At 49.9% G+C, this 20,934-nt stretch overlaps 2 protein-coding genes across 4 annotated transcripts in view; one reads left to right on the forward strand and one right to left on the reverse strand.

Moving 5' to 3' along the window:
• USP35 (ubiquitin specific peptidase 35) overlaps positions 1-1,329 on the reverse strand; it is a 39,737-nt gene extending 38,408 nt beyond the window's left edge. The window contains exon 1 of one of the 2 annotated variants that reach the window (XM_070625773.1): positions 902-1,329. The gene's annotated coding sequence lies outside the window, so the exon portion shown is untranslated. The remainder of the gene's footprint in view (positions 1-901) is intronic. The other variant, XM_070625774.1, reaches the window with a different exon arrangement.
• KCTD21 (potassium channel tetramerization domain containing 21) lies at positions 1,014-17,614 on the forward strand. Of its 2 annotated transcripts, none has more exons than XM_008508286.2 (2): positions 1,014-1,483; positions 14,097-17,614. In XM_008508286.2, the coding sequence occupies exon 2, from the start codon at positions 14,124-14,126 to the stop codon at positions 14,904-14,906; it is 783 nt and encodes a 260-aa protein (XP_008506508.1). In that variant the 5' UTR covers positions 1,014-1,483; positions 14,097-14,123; the 3' UTR covers positions 14,907-17,614. The 2 variants fall into 2 exon arrangements, with proteins under 2 accessions (XP_008506508.1, XP_070481879.1); XM_070625778.1 differs by lacking the exon at positions 1,014-1,483 and adding an exon at positions 6,084-6,103.
• The last annotated feature ends 3,320 nt before the right edge of the window (positions 17,615-20,934 follow it).

A 20,934-nucleotide genomic window follows, 5' to 3' on the forward strand; every position in this document is an offset into this window, starting at 1 on the left:
CCCTCCCACCCAGTCGTCTTCCTTTGACTCCCCTGGGCGTCAGAGCTGCCTTGGGGGCACCAGGCTGTCCCTGTCGACACCCGGAAGGGCCCTCCCTCCCTGGCACCCCAGGTGTGGGCAGCAGCGTCTCTCTGGGTATTTTTTAACTGAACTTCTTCTACCCAAGGCAGCCCTGGGAAGGGGCCCCTCCCCCCACTACTGGGAGGCCCTCCTCTGGGCCACCAACCTGTCTCCTGGAAAGAAAGGAAAAAAGGGTTTTACTGGTTAAAAGCAACTGCTATTTTACTGAAGAGGAATGGAAGGAGAGAAGGGAAGCGGGTGGGAGCATCTATTCCCTTCTCCGTCCGGGGGGCCTCCCCTCATAAATCTCTGATGGCCGTGTCCCCACCCCCACCCCAGGCTTTCTGGAAGGGCTGGCACTAGGCTAACCCAGGGGGTCTCACGTTCGCAAGGGCTCTTGTAGGGGGAGTACCCGGCGGGGATGCTGAGAGAGCAGAAGTCCACTCTAAGCAGTGGAGGCCTCTTGGCCCTTCAGTTTGTGCCCCAGCTTGGCGCCACGTCTCCCTCCAGTTATACCAGTGCACCTGCGCTCAGCCCAGGCTGGGGCTGCAGACCCCACGAAAGGCTGGCGAGCTTCATGGTACTGGGCGCGGGTGCCGTCAACCCTGAGGGAGGTAGAGACGGGATCACCTCGATACACAATTGATGAAGAAGGAGGCTGAGGCCCAGAGAGGGACAGCTACTCGCCCAAGGTCACACAGCGAGGCCCAGGATGCACCCAGACCTCCCGCCTCTCAGCCCCAGGCTCTCAAAGCCCTACGCGTGCCTTCGGGGCTCTCGAACCGCCAGGGTGCAGACACTCCCTCCCCTCAACCCGCACACACGCCCCCAGCCCCCTTACCTCTGGGACCCCAGTGGCCCCCGCCTCAGAGCCGGCTCCTGGGCGGGGCGCTCAGGCCCAGCAGGACTAGACTGGGCCAGGCTAGGTCAGGGCGGGTCCTCTGCCCACCCCCGAGTGGGGACGCCCTCCGCCAAGTCCCAGACTGCAGGGATGCTGCTTCCACTGCAAGTCCAACCTCCCCGCCCCGCTCTGCACAAGCCTGTACCCAGGCAGCCCGACTCAGCGGTGCGGCCGCCGGTCTGCGGGACGAAGCGGGGGGAGGGGCGCGGTGCGGGAAACGGGGCGGAGCCGGAGCGGGGGCCACCCCGCGAACCTCCACTCACGCCGCGTCCCCTTTAAGGCCAGCCGGCCTGAGCGCTGGCGGGGGCGGGGCACTGGACGGCTCACCGCAATGCCTCCTGGGAGACGGAGTTCGCACCAGGCGCGCCGAGCAGCAAAGAGCCCAAGGAGAACTACAAGTCCCGGAGCACAGCGCGCAGGCCCCGGGCCGCCACGCCCCTGGGCTGGGCTTCGGCCCTCCGCCCCCCTCGCAAAGCTGCGCTGGCCGCCCGCGGAGGGGAGGCTGCAGAGCGAGGGCAGGAGGTGCGTGCCGTGGGGCCGGGGGCTCGGGACGCAGGGACAGCCGGTGAGGGGACGCGTGCCCATTTGAGCACCTGTCCTACCGTGAGAGGTCATCTAGCCTTCCCTAGCCTCGCCAGTCTCATCTGTGCAATGGGAATGGCAATGTCGGTATCTGCGGGGGAGGGGGCGCATATTGGGGAGAGAGGGCGGAGCTGGTGGAAGCAGCCGAGATGGATGGTGATGATAGGAAAAGCCCGGATCAGGAGGGTCGAGACTGTGGGAGGGATCTCTGGTGGGTGGGGCAAGGAGGGGCGGAGTCTCTAGGTGAGACCGCGAGCCCGTGTGAGGTCGGAGAGGGGTTCTCCAGGGCTGGGGAGCCGGTGCTGAGAAAGCCGATGAAGTCTGGGTTGGACTGGGTGGAATGGGCCAAAAAGCATTAGGAAAGGACCCCTCCTAGCCCTGGGAAACCCAGTGTCGGCAGCGCTGATACGGTTTGGGCAAGGGGTGGCCAAGTGAGCAAACACCTGGGAATGCACAGAACACCTTCCTTTCCTTGTGACTAGAAATAAAGAGCCCATCCCTTAAACTTACTGCGTCACACACATGAACTCATTCAGCCCTCACACCCTGTATAGATATCACCGTATCTGTTTACAGGTGAGGAATATGAGGCTCAGAGAAGTGAAGTGAATTTCCCAAAACCACCCGGGACTCCTTACTCCGAAAACCCTGCTTTTTTTCCTGCCTGCAGGAAGGCAGAGGTTTAGTCGGGAGTGGATGGCAAGGAAGAAACACAACTTTCCGTGTCCTGCCCTTTGCAGGTTGTGTGGCAGGACCAGCTTCTAAACCCTTCTAAAGGCCAACTTGTAAGGCAACCCTCCTAAGGTTATTGTGAGGATGAAATGAGGAGATGGATTTGAAAGCCCTTTGTTTATAAATCATAATTGTTGTGAGGAGCAGGAAGGCCATAAGAAAGAGAGTGGTTGAAATGGGGTGCTTGTGCCGGAAGAAAACCACAAGATGAAGCCTGAGAGTGAGCTGAGAGGATGAAGGAAAGTTCTGGAAGAGAATGGGGGATGGTGGTGGTGGTTGGGAGTTGGCACCAGGTGAGAGAATACTTTGCTGTGCACGTCGGGGAGTCGGGTTGCTGGGTCAGTGGCTTCCCTCCTCCAGCCCACCTTTGCCTATCATGTGCCCTGCTGGGGCATGTGTGTGTCACCTGAGTCTAGGAAGCACCTTTTCCCCCTACAGTGAGGGTTGTGGGGGTAATGGAGCAGCCTGTGGACTTATAGGTATGACCTGGGCAAAACAGAGCTGTTGGGAGTGGGGAGGCCAGGAAGGGGACGTGAAGGGCAGTGCTCCATATGGTCCCCAGGGCTGTGAGCCAGAGTCTTTGATCCTGGAGGGCTGAGTGAGGAGGGATAGTCTCATCCCATTTACTGGAAGACACTCCTCACTCTGAGCATTGTCATCCTTAAAATTTACCCAGCTGTCTTCTATCCGTCTCTTACACATTGGGAGTTCTTATATTTACTTCCAAGTGGTCATCTGGGTCTTAGATTCCAAACTGAAAATTCAAAAGAGTGTTTCAAAATAAAAAGTTTTTAAAATTCAGAGAGAGACGCTGGCCCTTTGGCCGAGTGGTTAAAGTTCTGTGCATTCCGCTTTGGCGGCCTGGGCTTCACAGGTTCGGACTTTGTGGACCTACTCCACTCATCATCCATGCTGTGGAGGCGTCCCACATACAAAGTAGAGGAAGACTGGCACAGATGTTAGCTCAAGGCTAATCTTCTTCCAGCAAAAAGGGGAGAATTGGCAACAGATGTTAGCTCAGGGCTAATCTTCCTCAAGCAAAAAGGGGAGAATTGGCAACGGATGTTAGTTCAGGGCTAATCTTCCTCAAGCAAAAAGGGGAGGATTGGCAACAGATGTTAGCTCAGGGCTAATCTTCCTCACACGCACAACCCCTAAAAACTTCAGGACAGAGTGATAAACCTCCCTGTTGGTAGATGACAGTTTGAGGTGAGGAAAGTGGCTCTGACTAAATATGGGAAGAAATTTCTTTCCCTTCCTCTACTCTCCCTGCTTCTAGGGGGGGTAACACAGAGGGGAGATCCCAGCCCCAACAGGGTGGCCAGGCACCCATCTACTTAAGTATAGGGGCCTTGGTAAGGGGTGAAAAGAAAATGCTCTGGAGATGCAGAGGAGGAAGGAATGAATTCCAGCTGTGGGGCCTGGCAGATGAATGAGGTTTTCCTTCGCAGTGCAGGCAGATATCAAATTGCAGGGAGAGGAGAAGGCCTGGCCTGGTAGAGTAGAGATAATAATAGTATCTAGTTCATCTTTGAGATCAATATGCATAAAGTGCTTAGCACAGTAGTAACTGCTCAGTAAGTGTCAGCCATTATTATTACTGCTGTTGGTATGATCACCATCGGCCTAGGACTACAGCACTAGTAAGTGGCAGAGCCTGATTCAAACGCAGGCCCAGGTAATGCCAAAGCCTGAGCACTTGCCTCTCCCTGACAAAGCCCCCTCCAGTTCTTTCTGCCCATCCCTCTCCCTTGTGAGGCCCAGAAGTTGCCCCTCTTTGTGAGCATTCTGGGTGAGCCGTGACGGGACTTTCTTCTGTGATAGCAGAGACCCTGGGTTCGGGAGGAGGCAGGGGAAGCAAGGCGTGAGCAGCCATCTTCTCCCAGTCTGGATCCCAGCAGAGGCAGTCAGACCTAGCGTTGTGGTTTCTACGGGTGAGACCCGTCAGGATTAAATTCTGACTCCCCCACCAGCTGTGGCTGCTTTACCGTAGCCCCGGTTGGCTTCCTCATCCTCCAAAGCATGGCAACAGCTGGAGAGGAAAATGATGAGATTTTAATGCTTCTTAGTAGTAGTCGTAACAAATCTACCACTTACTGAATCTGGTTATTTATTGGGCACTCTGACTGGAACTTCCCATCTGTAGTCCTACAAGGGAAGTCTTCTTTTCTTCCTCCTTCTTTCAAAATGAAAATGCTTTTAGAATTTTCAGGCCTACAGAAAAGTTCAAAGAACAGCCTTTCACCTAGATGGACCAATTCACACATTGCTGATTTTGCTTTTATACACACACACACACACACACACACTTTTTTTGCTAAGCTATTTAAAAGTTACAGATATCTTGGGGCTGGCCCCGTGGCCCAGTGGTTAAGTTCGCGCGCTCCACTGCAGGCGGCCCAGTATTTCGTCAGTTCAAATCCTGGGCGCAGACATGGCACTGCTCATCAAACCACGCTGAGGCAGCGTCCCACAGGCCACAGCTAGAAGGACCCACAACGAAGAATATACAACTACGTACCGGGGGGCTTTGGGGAGAAAAAAGTAAAATCTTTAAAAAAAAAAAAGTTACATCTTGACACTTGACCCCTAATTGACCCCTAAATTCTTCAGCAGGTATCTCCTCGTTATAACATTCTCTTATATAACCATAATATCATTATCATACCTAAGAAAATAAGCAAGAAGTCAACATTATCTAATAAACAGTTGATATTCAGATTTCCCCAACGGCCAAAATATATCTTCTGTAGGTTTGTTTTTCATCAGATGCAGTCAAGATTCATGCATCGCATTTAGTTCTATCTCTTTAAGCAATTCATTTTATCTCGAGTGAACCTCCTCCACCTGTTTAAATTTGTTTGATTATTTTATCAATGATTAGATTTAGTTCAGGTTTTGATTTTTTTTCGCAGCAATGTTGTAGACTTCTTATTGTATCACACATATAATAGCAGGGTCCTACTATCTCCACGAATGCTAAATTTGATTATTGGTTAAAATCATGACAGCTTGATCTCTTCATATCAGGGTAAAATTTTCCCCCTTGAAATTAATAGGTAGTCTGTGGAGCGATTCTTTGAGGAATTGTGTGTTCCTGGTAACCTTTCATTCCATGTCCACTGATGATTTGCAACACAGAGGGTTGCAAAATGGTAATTTTCTAATTATGCCATTCTTTCTATATTTATTAGCTGGCATTCATTGTTGTAGAATAACTCTTTCCTCTGTGTGTGTGCAGTTTGTGTGTCTTTCTCACTCCCTCTCCTCTCCCTCTCTTTTTCTTTTTGGAGTAACTTAGACCCATGATTTCTTTTAAATTTGATGTGTTATAACCCATTATCATCACTAATCTTTTTTGGTACTAAGATTGTCCCAAATTTGGCCGATGAGAGTCCGTTTAAGCCTGCTCCTGTGTTCTTTCGTTTTTTTTATTGAGATTATCATTGACATATAACATTGTATTAGTTTTAGGTGCACAACATAGTGATTTGATACATGTATATATTGCAAAATGATCACAGTGTGTTTAGTTAACATCCATCACCACACACAGTTACCAAAAAAAATTTTTTCTTTTTGGTGAGAACTGTTAAGATCTCTGTTCTTTTGACATGACCTCATTAAACTTTGATTGCTTCTTTGCTGTCTGGCAAGAGATGTTCCAGGCTCACCTTGAACTATTCCTGTCAAAGTCCTGGAATCATCAATTTCTCCAGGAAACCCTAGTTTCTTTTTGTAGGAGATCACATTTAGAAACCAAGATCTGGAATCAGGCATGATCATTGCTGCTGGGGTATCATTTCCAGGCTCTTTGAATGAGCAGAGGTAAGAAATGATGGATGGGCAGATAGATGGATGGATGGATAGATAGATAATTATCATTGCTTAGTAGATTCATTGTCGTTTCAAAAACTGGTCCTCCCTGTGTAAAAACAGTAGATTGCACGGAATGTAGTTTCTTTCTGGAAGCTCAGTGGGCATCAATGTAGGAAATTACACAGAAAGAGCCCATGCCTATTTGAGGGCTCCGTGAGTGTACAGGCTGTTGCCTGGGGCCTCTGTGGCTGGCTTCAGTCTCTTGCTCAAGACCCGGCTTAGGAAAGACCCCAGGCTGCTTCCAAAGACCTGTCCAAACTCAGAAGCTCCCAGAAGCCATGACCCAGAGGTCAAGAATGCACTGGAAGCCCTGGGCCAGGGACTCATCCTCTTTGAGTTTGTGAAATAAAGATAATGTGATCTGACCTGCCAGGGTCCCAGAATTGTTGTAAGGATCAGTATATATTTATTTTTTGAAATTGCTAACCAATCTTTTCAACACATGTATTACCAAAATCCCTTCTCTTTTTCGTTGTTTTAATATCACAGTTTGAAATGTTGTTGCTTTATAATCCAATTTAATACATTACACTAAGATAACTACTCTTTTTCAAATATTCTGGCAGGTTATCACTAATCAGTTTTTTCAAACTAAGATTTTAATCTTTTGACAAAATACTATTGGGATTTGAACTAGGATAGCATAACAACTGTAATTAATTTTAGAAGAACAACTTTAAGATATTTCGTCTCCCTCTCAGAAGATTACAAGTCTCCGTTTATTCAATTCTATTTATGCTTCTTCATAAAATGTCTTGTGTTTCTGGAGGGGCACAGGTTTTGCAGAGAGACCTCACTTGGAATTCTAGTTCTGCTACCTCTAGCTGTGTGCTCTATGCTTCAGTTTTAGAATCCTAAAAATTGGGAGGATAACCGTACCAACCTCACAGTGTGGTATTTCAGTGAAACAGTCTACAGGAAAATGCCTCATGTAGCTTGGGGCGTGTCCTCGGTGCTCAGGAAATGTTGATTCTCTGCGTCCTGATCTGGATGTAGGTCAGAATCAGATTGAGAGGGCAGGTGTGGGAGTACCTGGCAAGGGGGAGGAGGGGGACAAGTGACAGCCCTCTCCAAGGGCCTTGGCTGCTGAATGCCCAAAGACGAGTGTCATCATTCAGAGCACAGACTTTGCTGTCAGACAGGCCTGGCCTTGAATCCTGGCCCTGGCACTGCTTTGGGCCTCAGGTTCTCATTGGTAGAGTGCGGATACTGCTTTCCTCCTACGGGGCTTAGATGAGCTCACAGTGTAACGCATCTAGCACAGGTGTCAGTAATTACTCACAGTAAGTACTATCGAGCATTGGCTGTGGCCCTCATGAGGCCCGCAGGACTGTGGGTGCCAGGACAGAATTAAAAGTAAGATTCTCCAGAGTGAGGTTTTGGCTGCCCATCCTTATAGGACATCTCATCTCAACGAAGTCTGTTTTCTGTATCACAATTGGTTGTTGCAACCAGGTAATTTTCAGGCCCCAGACTGGAATTGCCCCTCACATGGTACCAGGCTGGGCCTTAAGACTCCCTCTCGTTTGGGCCACAGACCTGTTTCAGGGAAGAGAGAATTCCAGCCACAACTCCAAATTCCCAGGCCCCCTGGCCTTCCCTGCCCAGTGAGCTGGTCCAGGGATAGGCATGGCATGATTTCCTGGTTTGTCACCAGTGGTTTTCTCAGAGAGGGAGGTGGGGCTTATCTTTCTTTTTTTCTTTTTTTGTTTTTTTTTTTTCAAGTCGAGAGGCAGATTTCAAAAGTCTGCTGCTTAAGAAAATTTACTCGTTCAGACACAGTGGTGGGTTTCTTTTCTCTCCCACTGCCTGGTTCAGTTTGTGTTCCCATTCATCTTTTCTCATGTGACTTTTAAAAACCTGGCTTTTTGTGTGTTGCTGCTTTGTCGTTAGACATCATGAGTCGCTATTGAAATAGAAGGGTTGAGACCTCTCAGTGGCCTTACCCTGTGTCAGCTGTAGAGGGGCACTGGGCCATCCTGGGCTCCTGTCCCCATGTCCTCAGATGTGAATGGGCACTGCACCAGGCCGGCAGTGGACGAGCTACCAAAGGACCCTACTCGAGTCTGGTCTGGACAGAGAATAAGCCAGTGTGATCTCTCACTCATGTGGGGACCCCTTGGTGGGAAGGCAAAATGATCAGAGCTATTGGACTCCTACAGACCCAAGTTCAGACCCCAGCTTCTCCACTGACTCTTAACCTTTCTGAGCCTCAGTTTCCTCATCTGTAAAATGGAGATAATAATAGTATCCATCTCTCAGGGTGCTTGTGAAGACAAGGAATGAGAGAATGCATGTAAAACATTTAGCACAATAGTATAATTCTCTGTACTTTTCTGTATGGTTTTATTAAAAATAAAATGCCACCAAGTGTTACGTGAAGCCCCTCACCTTGCAGAAACAAGAAGTGTGTGCTCAGCAAGTAGTGGCTGTTGGTTTGCCAAGCAAGCTGCGGAGCGGTGTTTTAAAAGGCTGCTTCAGGGATTCTCGAATTTGGTGGAGCTATTACAGCCTTTTGTTGCTGTTACAGCTCTTAGCAGCCTGTGCAGTGGGCATTCTGCTCTCTCGCTGTGTGTCCTGGGCAAGTCACCAGTCCTTCTGAGTCTCAGGGTCCCATCTGCCAAACAGGAAGAATGATGCCTACCTTTTAGGACTGCTGTAAGAATTAAAAGGGCTCATGAATGGAAAGGCCTTGGATATAGTAAAATGCTCAGTAAGTGGTCGTTCCTTCCCTCTCACCCCCAATGCCGCTGGCACCCACCGTGTGCTGGGCAGTGAATATGCAGGGACACGAGACGTGTCATTGCTCTCGGGATCACAAACTGGGCAGTGCTTTTCAAAAACAGTTTTTATCACAACCCACAGTATGAAGATACACTTTATTTCACAATCCAGTTCATACACACTGTACACACATAATCAACTGAAACAAAACTTTCAAACAAAAATATAACTGGTCACAACCCACTGGATTGATTTCGTGACACAATCATAATCACGATCTTGATTTTTCAGTTTATGAAGGCATAATTGACATACAGTCAAATTCGCCTTTTAGGTGTAAGTTATATGAATTTTTATAATCCATACAGTCATTTGACCACCACATCAAGGCATAGACTTTTTCCGTCACTCCAGAATATTCCCTCATGCCTCTTTGCAGCCAGTCTTCTCCCCAGCCCAGCCCCTAGCAATCACTGATCTGACTTCTGTCTCTATAGTTTTGCCTTTTCCAGAATATTATGTAAATAGGATCACACACCGTGTAACCCTTTGAGGCTGGCTGCTTTCACTGAACATAATGCTTTTGAGATTCTTCTATGCTGTGTGTGTGTCAGTAGCTAGTTCCTTTATATTGCTGAGTCATGTTCCATTGTATGGATGTACCACAGTTTGTTTATCTATTTACATTTTAGTTTCCAGGCTTGGGCAATTAGGAATAAAGCTGCTGTAATCATTCACCTACAGGTTTTTGCATGGATGTATGTCTTTATTTCTCTGGGATAAATTACTAGGAGTTATTTCTTGCTGGGGATTGCTAGGTCATGCTGAAACTGTATGCCAGACTGCTTTCCACCGTGGTTGTACCATTTTGCATCCTCACCAGCAATGTATGAGAGTCTCCGTTGTTCTGTATACTCACTAGCATTTGGTATTGTCAGATTTTTATTTGAGCCATTTTAATAGGTAGATAGTAATATCCAGTTGTGGTTTTCACTGTCATGTCCCTAAGAACTAATGATGTTGAACATCCTTCCACATGAGTATTTATGATCATTATATCTTCTTTGGTGAAATGTTTGTTCAGATCTTGTGCCCAATATTTCTTTGGGTTGTCTGTTTACTTCTTAGGGAGTTTTGAGCGTTCTTTATATATTCTGGTTAACAATCCTTTATCAGATATGTATTTTGCAAATATTTTCTCCCAGTCTGTGTCTTATTTTCATTTTCTTCACAGTGTCCTTTGAAGAGGGGAAGTTTTTCATTTGGATGAAGTCTAGTCAGTCAGTCATTTTATGGTTTATTCCTTTTGGTTCCTATCCAAGAAATCTTTGCCTAATCCAAAGTCACATAAATTTTCTCCTTGAAGTTTTCGTAGTTTTAAAAAGATTTTACATTTAGGTCTGTGATCTATTATGAGTTAATTTTTTGTGTATGGTGCAAGATATGGGTCAAGGTTCTTTTTTTGCATATGGATGTGCAGTGATCTGCATCTTGATAAAGCCAGGAAGGAGGGCCGTGTGCAAAGCAGATCATAGCATGACCACTCCGTGGGCACTGCCAGGGAGGTCTCTGCAAGGGACCAGGAAGGCCCAAGAGGAGAGCCGTGAACCTGGTGGAGATTTGGGGACAGTCTTACAGAGGCCGTGACAGATAGGCAGGGCCTTAAAGGTTGACAGCAGAGAAAGTGGACAAGGGTGGTCTAAGGACAGCAGAGGCAGGACAGGTACCAGTGTGAGGGTGTGTGCGGTGGTGTTTGGAGGGCCAGAGCTTAGTGTGGGAGGGGCAGGGTTAGAGGTGAGAGGGGACAAGCAAGGCGGTTTGGGCAGGCAGTAGTGCTTCGGGAAGCTCAGTCTGCCGACTAAAGTGGAAGGTGGACAGAAGGAAGGCGGGGAGCCGAGTGAGGATGTAGGGGAGATGAGGCCAGAGCTCCAGGAGTAGCTATGGAGATGGGCTCAAGGAGACAAAGTCTAGAAGAATTTTAGGGATGAGGAGTCAGGGCTGCCTCCCGGGTCTTGGGCTCAGGCAGTTGGGTGGGTGTGAAGAGTTCACAGCAGGTTCAGGGAAAGAGGAATTCTGTGTTAGGCTTCTGGTACCCATGAGATATCCAGGTTGAGATGTCCAAGAGGCAGCCAGGTACACACTGGGGGCTGTCGCTCAGTGATGTTAGTTCATCCCCCCGACCACAAGCCCCCCGCCACACTCATGAAGCTCCTCAGCCCCCGAGAGGTGCCAATTCCTGCCCCCTTGTGTCATTGTGCCTTTCACAATGGGGTGTGTGCATTTGTGACGATGGACACAATGGTGCTGCCCCTAGAACATAGCACCTGGAGGACTGAGCTCTGTGACTCTTGGGCATGGGGCAAATACCACCAAGAGCACCCTAGACTGGGGGTCCGGAGACCTGCCTTCTAACCAGCCTCCACCCCGGCTGACCCTGCAGCTCTCTCTGCTGCTCTCCCCAGACGAAAGACCAGGAGCCGTGCAGCTGGGGAGCAAGGGGCAGGAAGGCAGGTGCTCTGCTGCTTTTGCAAGCAGAGAAATGGGAGTTTGGGTGCCCACGCAAGGGCTCTCAGGTATGCCTGTCGCTCCTGTCTCCCCCACCCCCACTGCCTTGAGCTCTTCAGCACTAACTTCCGGAGGAGATAAAGACGTCTGTGGCCCACAGAACCCCCAGGAAAGACAGCCCCGCCTCTCCAACGCCTGAGCCTGCTCTTTCCGTGGAGCTGAGCCACTTCACCGAGCCTGGGCCTTAAATCAAGGAGAAAGAGACTGAAAACTAGAATATGCAAATTACTGTCTAGAAAGAAAAGGAAATTCTGGAATGAGGAAGGGGTGGCCCACTCCTGGGTCCAGCTCCTGCCTGGGCCCTCTGGAGAGAGAACTGGCCAGACTCAGCCCTGAGGCCGAGCACCTTCCCCATCAGCGGCCCCGTTTCCTCGGGCCCCTTGCCCCACCCCTCTCTCTTGGACCTCCCCACTGTCTCGCAGCCCATCTGCTCCAGGCTTCTGCTCACGATTTTGTAACTTCATCATGGGCTTGTTTCTCTTCAGACCTTCCAGATGGTTAATGCCTTTCTGCAATATTAAAGTGCGCCATCAGACGGAGAAGGAATCATGAGGGGACCCCTCCCCTCCAGAGAGTTGGGTGGGGCAGCTGAGCATGTCCTCCATCCACCCAGCATGGCCTCCATCCTCTGGGGAGCGTTTCCACGTAGGCAGCCTCCTCAGGAGGCAGACGTGTGGTGAGAAGCACTCTGGCCTGCTCGCCACCCTTGCTGGGTGACTTGGAGAAGTCCATCCTCACACCTCTGTTTTCCCATCTGGACAGTAATAATGCCAGGATTCATTCATTACCAAGTCCCCCAGCTCTTGGTACATGTCCCTTGTCACTGCACCCTTACTGCCTCTTGTCTCGATCTCCCCCACCAGTCTGAGCTCCTCGAGGGCAGCACTGGGGCCGACTCTTCTCTGCGCCCCCACACCCAACATCAGGAAAAGATTGCTGAATCCATTCCACAGGTTGGCTCTTAGGACAGTATTGTGTTGGAAGCTGAGAGCGTACCTCCCCTGCTGTCTAGAACCTTAAAGAGAAGTTAGGCTCCAAGACTTCCAGTTGAAACTGACTCATCAGCCATAGACACTGGAGGCTGTGAGATCAGTGGGGGAATTGGGGGAGAGGGGAGGCTTTGTTAAGGAACAGATAAAGAGCCCTTAGGAAGGGTGCTCAGTGGCAGAGTCCCACACTTGCACTGACCTCGAAGCAAGTTTCAGAGGAGGCTGGAGAGCCATCATGGTGGGAAAGGGCAGGCCACCAAGAGCAGTTGTTACAGGAGGATGAGTGTCCAGAAAAAGGAGTCATTGAGAGTCTAGAGGGCCGAGTGACCCATTGTGGGCCCTGGGAGATAGATGGAAATGGCACTAATCACAGCCATTTGTGGCAAATTCTTTGAGATAGAAAAGTAATTAAATTCAGAAGCAATATTGGTACAACAAAAGGAGCACTGGGCTTAGAGTCATAAATCTCAGAGCATTTAAGTACTTGGAGTGTACCCAGTCTTTGGCAAGAAAGCATTTACACGTTTTTCTCTCTCATACTAAGGGACCTGGGTTTGAATCCCGGCAAGGCCGTTGACCTCTCTGAGTACAGGGGATGAATCCCGGCAGTTTTCCTCATCTGCACCATAAGGCTGAATGGTGGTACTGTCTGTGTCAAAAGCTATGCATGCCCATTATGTAAGCAGACATATGTAAGAGCAGGTAACACAGCAGTCAGTCCAGGCACATTGTCTTTCCTTCCTTAGTCCAGTGGTTCTCTGTCCTAACTGAACATTTAGAATCAGGAGCCGGCCCTGTAGCCGAGTGGTCAAATTTGCACACTCTGCTTCAGCAGCCCAGGGTTTCACTGGTTCAGATCTCGGGCGCGGACATGGCAGTGCTCATCAAGCCATGCTGAGGTGGCGTCCCACATAGCAGAACTAGAAGGGCTTACAACTAGAATATACAAACATGTACTGGGGGCTTTGGGGAGAAGAGAAAAAAAAATAGAATCACCGAGGGTGCTTTTTAGAAACACCAATGCTTGGGCCACATTCGAGACCAAATAAAACAACCTCTGGAGGGTGGGACCCAGGCTTCATTTGCTCTTTTTTTTTTTTCTTATTGTTCAACTCCCTAGTGAAACTAATATGCTTTACACAGTGTGGCAGTTGTCAGCCATCTATTTATTCATCAAGTATTAATTCATTTCAACCCCAAGGACTGTAGGCTTGATCTACCATAAGGATTTAAGAACTGTGACTACCCAGACGTTAGGGACTGAATGTTTGTGTCCCCCAGAATTCATATGTTGAAACCCTCACCTCTAATGCGGTGGTATAAGGAGGTAGGACCTTAGGGAGATGCTTAGGTCATGAGGGTAGAGCCCTCATGAACAGGATTAGTGCCGTTATAAAAGAGACTCCAGAGAGCTTTCTTGCCACTTCTGCCATGTGAGGACACAGTGAGATGATGGCCCTTACCAGACACCAAATCTGCCCACACCTTGACCTTGAACTTCCCAGCCTCCAGAACTAAGTAAATGAGAACTAAATAAGTAAGTGAGAAATAAATGTGTGTTACTTAAGCCACCGAGTCTATGGCATTGTGTTATACCAGCTCAGCAGACCAAGATATCAGATATGATCAGGTAATGGTCATTTCCCACCTTTTTCCTTCTCTAGGTACTTCCCAGCACCCAGCCTCCTGCCATGTCTGACCCCATCACGCTGAACGTCGGGGGGAAGCTCTACACAACCTCCCTGGCAACCTTGACCAGCTTCCCCGACTCCATGCTGGGCGCCATGTTCAGTGGGAAGATGCCCACCAAAAGGGACAGCCAAGGCAACTGCTTCATTGACCGTGATGGCAAAGTATTCCGCTACATTCTCAACTTCCTGCGGACCTCCCACCTGGACTTGCCCGAGGACTTCCAGGAGATGGGCCTGCTCCGCAGGGAGGCCGACTTCTACCAGGTGCAGCCCCTGATTGAGGCCCTGCAGGAGAAGGAGGTGGAGCTCTCCAAGGCCGAGAAGAATGCCATGCTCAACATCACGCTGAACCAGCGTGTGCAGACGGTCCACTTCACCGTGCGTGAGGCACCCCAGATCTACAGCCTCTCCTCCTCCAGCATGGAGGTCTTCAACGCCAACATCTTCAGCACCTCTTGCCTCTTCCTCAAGCTCCTCGGCTCCAAGCTCTTCTACTGCTCCAATGGCAATCTCTCCTCCATCACCAGCCACTTGCAGGACCCCAACCACCTGACTCTGGACTGGGTGGCCAATGTGGAGGGCCTGCCAGAGGAGGAGTACACCAAGCAGAACCTCAAGAGGCTCTGGGTGGTGCCAGCCAACAAGCAGATCAACAGCTTCCAGGTCTTTGTGGAGGAGGTGCTGAAAATCGCTCTGAGTGATGGCTTCTGCATCGATTCTTCTCACCCACACGCTCTGGATTTTATGAACAATAAGATTATTCGATTAATACGGTACAGGTAAAAGGACCCAAGCCACATTGGAGGGGGGCTCCCAAGAAGCTCCATGTCGGCCAAGACCGTGGAGAGTGTCTCGCTGATGGTGTGAGGCAGGGCACTATACTAATCTGTATTAATCACGTAACAGGACTTGATTCCCTCATGATGCAGTCCACCTATAGGAATCCATGTGTCCTCTCAACAGAGCCACCTTTTTTATTGCCATTTTGAGCTGGAGATGGGCAGTTTGTTAGGACAAGTAAAGTCTGCTGATGTGTCCTAAAGGAGGTCACAGGAGGACTTTTTGGCTGGACAAAGGAGCAGTGGTTTTGTCATGGGCTCCATCTCTGTACCACTAGGCACTGCCTCACTTAGCCATCTGTGAAAAGAACCCCTGGTGGAGGGGATGGGGTGAGAACAAGAGCCTCCCCTCAGTTTCCCAGGACAGAAAGTACCCAGAGATTCCCATCCCGCCTGCTCCTCCGTCCAAGGATGCCGCCGGGACCTTGGACTTGTTTGCCCAGGGGTGACCATGTCTGTCTGGCTTGGAACTGCAGTGTGTTCTCAGAGCTGTGTTTCTGGAGAGATCTGAGCTGTGGCATGGCCTAGAAGAGTGAACCTCCAGGCAAGGTTCAGAAGATGGGGATATCTCTCTTGACTGGGCCAAATCTAGGCATTTGGGGATTTCTGGCTTCAGAAACAGGTCACTGTCCCTGCGAAGGTTTGAAAATCTGGAGCCAGTGCAATGAAAGGCACTTCATAATGTGGCCTGTTACCTGACTCTTGTAATCCTTTCCCCAAGAATTTGAAGTGTCATTGAAACAGGTCATTTTAAAGAAATATCCTATGGACTCTCAGGGTTGGAAAATCGATTCAGTGGTTGCCTCGTCCTCCCCCCGCCCCAGCACACACTAGCGCATTTGGGGCTGAGCGCTACCCCCCCCCCCCAGCATCTCCAAGCAATCACCTATTTCTGCTTGCATACCTCCAGTGATGGAAAGCTCCTCATCCCCAAGGCAGCCCCTGCCGGTGCCAGCCCCTGCCAGTGCTGGCTGTTAAAAGTGCTTCCTTATATTGAGCCAAAATCTGTCCTTCCACTCCCATTTCCTTGCCTTGGTTCTAGACATTCCTCCTCACCCAAATATGTATTTTCTCTTTCAAAATACAGACGGTCCCCAAGTTAACGACGGTCCAACTTAAGATTTTTCAGCCTTACCATGGTGCCAAAGTGATATGCATTCAGTAGAAACTGTACTTTGAGTTTTAAATTTTGATCTTTTTCCCAGGCTAGCGATACATGGCACGATCCTCTCTCATGATTCAGGGCAGCGACAGCGAACCACACTCAGCCACACGATCACGAGGGTAAACGACCCACACACTTACACCCATTCTGTACCCGCACAACCATGCTGTTTTTCACTTTCAGTACAGAATTCAATAAATTACATGAGATAGTCAACACTTTATCATAAAATGGGCTTTGTCTTAGATGATTTTGCCCAACTGTACGCTAATGGAAATGTTCTGAGTATGTTTAAGGTGGGTTAGGTGTATGAAATGCATTTTCAACTTAATGATATTTTCAACTCACGATGGGTTTATTGGGACGTAACCTCATCATAAGTCAAGAAAGATCTGTAGTCACCTTGAGAGGCCAGACACTCACTCTGAAAATATTATTAGGATTCCTTTTTGAGATCTGTCTTCAGAGCCAAGGTTAGCCCCCTTCCATCCCCTGTAAGTCAACCCCATTTTGTTGTGACTTCACTTCTTTGTGATCCCCCATTTCACCCACCTTCCTCACCAAGGCTGGCTCTGCATGGCTATTGACCATCTTCTGTTGGATGGTGAAGAAGTGCTGCCAGAGGAAGGAGACCAGGGTCTCAGAGACTGTGTGCAGCGAGGAGCCCAGGAGTGGTCTGAACCATAGCACTACCCTTGGAGTAAGTGTCCAGCCCCTAAGACACTGTCCTGAAGGAGGTGGCCTTCCCCTGTGGTACTGTGTCTGGTCATAACCAGCCATGGACCTCCTTGGGGTGAGATCCAGGGCAAGACACCTGGCGCCACCACTTGCCAGCGGGTGATGAGCAGTGCAGGCCTCGAAACTGCACATTATGAATTCATCCCTGGAGTGAATATGGCCTTGGGCATCCTAGAGTCTTCCCCACTGGGCAGGGGCCCTCAGACAAAGCCAGGGAAGCCTGGTGACACTGGTGGCACCGGGAGATGGGCTGAGGAAGGGGCTTCCATAGTTGTACCCTGTGAATAGGGAGCTTGTACACTGGGCTGTGTAGTAAAGGCCTTTTCCCCCTACAGTAGGACCCAGGAGTCCTTGACAGCTGTCCCAGACCACCAGGCCAATGGTACTTGGGAAAGCCACTTAGGAGAACCCAGTTTAAACCAGACAGCAGAAGCTGTGACCACAACAAACCAGTTTAAGGAAGAAATCTTGTAAATCACCGTTTCCTTTTTTCTTCTCCATAAAAATTCCCTTTCTCCCTCTTTTTGGTGTTTCTTAATTTAAGCAGCTTGACTTTAGACAAAGTAGAGGACCTGTGAAGCCACTAATGTGCTGTGTGACTTTATGCAGGTCACTCACCTCACTGAGCCACCTCCATTTCTTCATCTGTGAAATGGGCGTAACAGTAATACATAAGCCTACCTACCTCACAGGGCTGTTGTGAGGATCCAATGAAATGATGTATGTGAGAATACAGTATAAATGATAAACGGTTTTTATTCTTTTGTGTCTGCTTATAAGGGAAGAAACCCTGGCCTTGGAGTCCGCCTGACCAGGGTTTGAGTTCTGACGCCATCACACGCTGTGTGACCTTGGACAAGTCACTGGGCCTCTCTGACTTGTTTCCTCATCGGATAACAACCCCCATCTCCCAGGGTTATGTGACTTAAATGAGTGAGTATATGTGAAAATTCCTAGCTAGGCCTGGCAGACGGGAGCTCAATAAATGCACTTTCAGGAGGTAATACTGAGGGGGGACACCACGAACTGACACTCGAACAAGCCCTCCGGGAGCACTCGGGCTGTGGGCCTTGAGGATGGTGGGAACAGCCACAAATAAGTTCAGTCTAGAAAAAGCTTAGAGGTTCACACAGCATGTTGTGGGAAAATGAGCAAAGAGAGCTCAGTTCTCAGTAAGGGCATAACAGATGGCTGAGCTGGGCCAATAAGGGTAGTGGGACCGTGACAGAATGAGCTAAGGAGGGCATGGTGGGCGCAGGAAGCTGTATGAGCAGTGGCCCAGGAGCCAGGCAGGGCGGGTGACCGAGGAAGGGTGAGCCTCCACACCCAGCCACAGCACAGGGAGCGACAGGTGGTGCACTGCTCACGCTCAGGGGCCCGCGTCTCACTGAGATGAGTGCAGCCATCTGCTCGGCAAACCGTGAGGAAGAGAAGCCTGAGTGGTGCCGACAGCAGCAGCCTAGAGGGGTGTGAGTAGGAGTTAGTGTGGACTGGGAGGCAAGGATGTGCTTCTTATTGTGAGCCCCTCACTACCCCAACAGGACCCGACGGAGATCAGTGATGTCAACTAGACTCAGTTCATTCAGCCTTTTGCACAGCTGAGAGCTTTGTCCCAACTGGAGGGCACTGTCGGGCACATGTGAGCTTGTCAGCTCTGTTCCTGCCCCAGGTGTGATGCCAGGCATGGCATGCAGAGGGACCGTCAGGAAGGGTGCTTGAGGGAACCCTAAGGCACCCTGGTGTGACCACTTCGTGAGGCCTGCCACCAAATAGGGCCCCTGTATGCCCAAAGGCCAGCAGTGGCCACCATCTCAGGGGCCACTCCCTGTGACCTCACACCCTCAGGACCACCTAAAGCCCTTTGCCCTTTTATGAAGGGCCACCCTGTGACCCTCTTTTCTGCCTTCGAGCCACAGCTCCCTGCGCAGAGGTGGCCATTGTCCCGTCCCGTTGTTCCCAACTCCCCGCTCCGCCCACACCTCAATGCCCCACACAGCTCTGCAGGCCAGGGTGCAGTCGCTCTGCTTTGTAAACGTCAGTATGGCCTAAATCAACGCTTTTGTAACTGCCCCTGTGATCACCCCAAACTTGCGGCTTTCTTTTTACAAATTACCCCTGAAACAGGCAGCTGTGAGTGGGGGCTTGGCCAAGATCAGCCTTAGACCAATCTCCTGGCTCACATGGCCAGAACACCAGCCCATCCCTTTCCTGAACTGCTTTTCTCTTCATGCTGATGCCTGAGTCCCACGGGGCTCAGGGATGATGGGGGCGCCTGGCAAGGAAACGAGGCCCCGTGATTGTCTGCAGAGAAGGACAATCTTGATAACGGGACCATCAAAGGGAAGGGCCCCGGCTTGTTTCCAGGCCCCATGGGGTCCTGACTCTGGCAGCTCCATCTGCCCGGACAGCCCAGTGACCTCACCTCTCCTTCAGAACCTTCAGGACAGTGTGGCACCAAGCAGAGAGCTGTGGAGACAGTCTGGTGACATGCTCACCCTAGTCTGGGGCACAGGGACCAAGAGGGGCCCTGAGGACAAAAGTTGGCCTGGGAAGCCAGAGGATCGCTAAGTAACCCTTAGCACCCAGGACCCCCACCTGACACAAAGGACAACAAAACAAGCTCTGTGGGGCCACTGTCTGGCTCTGACTTCTGGGCAGAAGCATGTCCCCAGCCGGGTGTGTCTGACCCTCACTGCCCTCTCTCCCGGTCCTGTATCCCGCCGACTTTCCTGACCCTCCCTCCCCAATATACAGGGCATTTCAAAGCCTTTGTCAACATTTCCCAGTTAGCTAGCAGCCTTAGAGTGTTCCAGCTCATTCTTACACCAGGTCCCTCCCCAAAGCCTGGGTTCCCTTTGACTAAGGTGTGGGGTAAAGGCACAGTTGAGTCACATTTGAAATCCTTTAGAGATTCTGCCACCTAAAGGCAAAGGTTAATGTGTTGTGACATGAGTACTCCCTCCCCAATCCCAGTTAGTTCACTTTATAAATCCAATATTGGATTTGCTTAATGAACACCCTGTTGTTTGGCACCTCATAGGTGCCAGTTCCTAGTTTCCTTTCACGGAACCATAGAATGCACAGGCAATGCCATCCCACACCTCCGCCTGGGGTGTCCTTAACTACTTTGTCTTCAGAGCAAACATTTGCTCATCCTTCAACACTCCACATGAGCCTTGCCCTTTGGCTCATCAAGCAGAGTTAGTCCCAACCCCCCTTATACGGCCCTATACCTGGGGAGGGCTTGATCACCACTCTACAGCTGTTCACAGGCAGTGCTTAACAACCACCTCTCAGGGAAAAGCCCTGATTTATAGCGCTGGTCGATTTCCATTATGTGACTACTCTTACCATGGTGGATTTCAGGTCACCACCATGATATCGCTGATCATCGAGGAAGAGAGGCACAGGGTGGGCTCCGGAGAGCCAGAGTGAGGCTGCCCCAGCATCTCTCCATGTCCCCCGCTGAACTGCGTGCTTGCGAGGGCAGGGGCTCTGTCTTCTCTTTGTATCACCAGTGCCTAGCACACAGAAGGTGCTCAATGTTTGTTTGAGGGACCTCTGCCACCTGTGGAATGAGACATTTTTGCCCCCATGATGTCCTCTCTTAGTCAAACTCCGTCTTGCTCAAACTTTTTTCTATAGCACAAGAAAAAGTCCAGAGGCTTCAACCCCCTCTAAGAGCACAGATTCTGGAGACAGACTGCCTGGAATCAAGTCCCAGCTCTGCCACTTAAGGGCTAGGTGACCTTGGGCGAGATACTCAACCTCTGTTTCCTTGTCTGTAAAGTGGAGGTAATAGTACCCACCTCATAGGGTTGTTGCAAGGGTTTGATGAGGAATAAATCAATAGCTTTCTGAACAGTGCCTGGAGTGTAGTAAGTGCTATACTTACTACATTACTTATTATCATTATTATAATTTTCTGTCCTCATCCTTCATTGCTATCTTATTTGCCCACTCCCTCAGTGTCCCTTGCATAATATACATAGATTTCCACCTCCTGACCTTTATCCAAGCCACTCCCACTGCTTGAAGCGTCCTACCCTCTCCTCTCCTGTGACCTAAA

The sequence above is a fragment of the Equus przewalskii genome, chromosome 6 (genome assembly GCF_037783145.1).
Source record: "Equus przewalskii isolate Varuska chromosome 6, EquPr2, whole genome shotgun sequence".
Lineage (NCBI taxonomy): Eukaryota > Metazoa > Chordata > Mammalia > Perissodactyla > Equidae > Equus > Equus przewalskii.